The 3,030-nt window shown below is 42.1% G+C and overlaps 1 protein-coding gene across 1 annotated transcript; it reads left to right on the top strand.

Moving 5' to 3' along the window:
• Positions 1–1,763: 1,763 nt before the first annotated feature.
• On the top strand, positions 1,764–2,168 carry LOC106819754 (the record flags this gene model as incomplete). Its single annotated transcript, XM_014824346.1, has 2 exons — positions 1,764–1,823; positions 2,121–2,168. Coding segments are annotated over 2 exons (108 nt in total), but the record flags the coding sequence as incomplete, so codon positions are not given.
• Between the last annotated feature and the right edge of the window lie 862 nt (positions 2,169–3,030).

Below are 3,030 nucleotides of genomic sequence, written 5' to 3'. Positions count from 1 at the left end.
AGAGAGAGAGAGAGAGAGAGAGAGAGAGAGAGAGAGAGAGAGAAAGAAAGAGAGAGAGAGATCGCGCGCGCTAACATTGTGTGTATAATGTTATGCTGCCGTTGTCGGAGCAACTTGTATTAGCCAAGCCGGGACTTCGGAAGCCTGAGTATTTCGCGAAATGTCTATTCAGGGCAAAACGCCGGCGAAATGCCAAACATTTACCTGCGCTCTGATATGTAGTGACTCTGTCAACGCCTTCCCGTTAGCAGAGCAAGGAAGGAAACATATAGTTACGATTTCTTACCGGTAATGCTCTAGCATTTACATTTATCAACATGGAAGCAGCCACGGCAACGAGCGACCGGTAGCGGATACGCCCGAGGGTTACCGAATGTTTTGTTACCGGCTCTCTCGTGATTATCGATCATTTACGAACAATCTTCCGATCACTATCGATCTATTGAATATTTAATCATGTTTGTCGACGGCGTGGCGACGTGGCGGCCTCGCAAACTCTAGGAGCGTGATGACGTCATGCGGCGGTGATGAGCAACGAGCGACGTACTGTGCGTACGTACTGCGCGCACGTACTGTGTGTACGTACTGTGTGTATCTTGACTTTCCGGTCGCGCGCCGTGGCGAAATAGTATCCTAGCAACATGCCGACGAGGTACGGTGGCGCCCTCGTGTAGGGTTTCATGTAGATGTAATCCGCGTCCGGATCGGCCAACTCGGATGTCGCCCTGAAAGCGAACGCGGTGCAGATGATGCATGCGCTGCGGCAGCTCTACCCGTGTAACCCTTCACACCCGCTACAGGGCTATACAAACTGGGCGAAAACGAAATAGAAATAAAACAGAACGATAAAAAATATTGAGCAGAAACAGATGTAACACTAAAACAAAAGAATAGAAGGAACCCCAAAACGAACACAACGACGAAAATAATAAACAAAGAAAGTGGAATAGAATGGAAAAGGAATAAGCCCCAAAAAATCCAAAATGGTTGACAGAGACATTAAACAGTGACAGAAATAGAAAAAAAAAAACAAAAAAAAACAAATACAGATATAGTGCGAAATTAGAGCAACAATAAATGGTGACAAAAATAGAAAAAACAAACAAAAAAGAATAAGGCGGTGAAGTGGAGCTGCTTCTTCAGGTTGTAGTAGAAGACAATCATCAGGTTTGGATGCATGAGGAAGACGCAGAAGACTAGCCGGCTGAGCGGCGCGAAGCCAGGCCATGACAGCACGACGTTAGCAGGTCCTGCACACGAGCAATGTTTACATTCATTTATTATTCATTCATTTATTTATTGTTATTTATTTACTCGGTCATTTATTCTTCACTCTTTATTCAATCAGTCATTCGTTCGTTTATTCATTCATTCATTCATTTAGTCACTCGCTCATTCATTCATTCAGTCATTCATTCAGTCATTCGCTCATTCATTTATCTAGTCAAACGTTCATTCATTCAGTCATTTATTCATTCATTCACTTACTCACTCAGTCATTCGCTCACCCAGTCACTCGCTCATTCATTCATTCATTTATTCAGTCATTCATTCATTCATTCATTCAGTCAGTCACTTATTCTTTCTCCCATTAAACATTCTCACATCATTTCTAATTGGGTCTCAGATTTATTTACAACGCGCATAACACAAATAGACTTTAATATAAAAAGAAGCCTTTGGTAGTACCCGTTACTTTTACGATTTTACGATTAAAAATACATATAAACACATCAAAGTAATAATCGCATGAAACGCGCTCAATCATTACTGCACACCTGCGTTTCCTGTGTGGCAAGCCCAGACGACCCAGGCCATGGCAAGCGACCAGGCGAACCGCGAGGCGGCGTTGTAGAACGAACGCATCGCCAGCGGTGCAACATAAGTCGACAGCTCGGCATAGGACTTCCCCTGAGTCACGAGACAGGAGGAAGCAAAGGCCACCGCTACGAACCAACCTAGCAGCGCGAGGCCCTGTTGTGTGTGAGAAAGAGGAAGAGAGAGTTAGAGAGGGAGAGAGAGAAAGAGAGAGAAAGAGAGAGTTAGAGCGGGAGAGAGAGAGCGCGAGAGAAAGAGAGAGAGAGAGAGAGAGAGAGCGCGCGAGAGAGAAAGGGAGAGAGAGAGAAAGAAAGAAAGAAAGAGATAGAAAGAGAGAGAAAGAAAGAAAGAAAAAGATAGAAAGAAAGAGAAAGAAAGAAAGAGAGAGAGAGCGCGCGCGCGAGAGAGAGAGGTAGAGATGAAAGAGAGAAAGAGAGCGAGAGAAAGAAAGAAAGAGAGAGAGAGAGAAAGAGAGAGAGAGGTAGAGATGAAAGAGAGAAAGAGAGCGAGAGAAAGAAAGAAAGAGAGAGAGAGAGAAAGAGAGAGAGAGGTAGAGATGAAAGAGAGAAAGAGAGCGAGAGAAAGAAAGAAAGAGAGAGAGAGAGAAAGAGAGAGAGAGGTAGAGATGAAAGAGAGAAAGAGAGCGAGAGAAAGAAAGAAANCGTTGAAAAAGCAATACATTATATTAAACCCAGCATATGATATTAAACTCCGAAGAAACGGCAAAACGCAAACAAATTCAAAGGCGACATAACAATCAGAGAACCGAGCGAGATGTGAATGAATTAAAATGAAAATCGTAATGAGAAAAACGACTGAAACGTGAAAATGAATTGAACTGAAAATAGGAATGCGTCCAAACGAACGAATTACGAAAATTAATTCAGAACCTGGACGAAAATATCTGCGAAATTCGACTGAAGAAAAATGAAATGAATGCGCTAGGCATGCGTGGAATCCATCCCTTCAACTTGTACGTTTCTGACAGATATGCAGATATGCATAGACATACAGCTATGGCCAGGAGTAAATAATGATAGATCTATCTATCTATCTATCTATCTATCTATCTATCTATCTATCTATCTATCTATCTATCTATCTATCTATCTATCTATCTATCTATCAATATAATATCTATCTATCTATCTATCTAGCTAGCTATCTCTCTATCTATCTATCTATCTATCTATCTATCAATATAATATCTAT

Source organism: Priapulus caudatus, unplaced genomic scaffold (genome assembly GCF_000485595.1).
Source record: "Priapulus caudatus unplaced genomic scaffold, Priapulus_caudatus-5.0.1 Scaffold4355, whole genome shotgun sequence".
Classification (NCBI taxonomy): domain Eukaryota; kingdom Metazoa; phylum Priapulida; class Priapulimorpha; order Priapulimorphida; family Priapulidae; genus Priapulus; species Priapulus caudatus.
The sequence above is the reverse complement of the archived record's forward strand: the minus strand, read 5'-3'. Positions and strand labels throughout refer to the sequence as shown.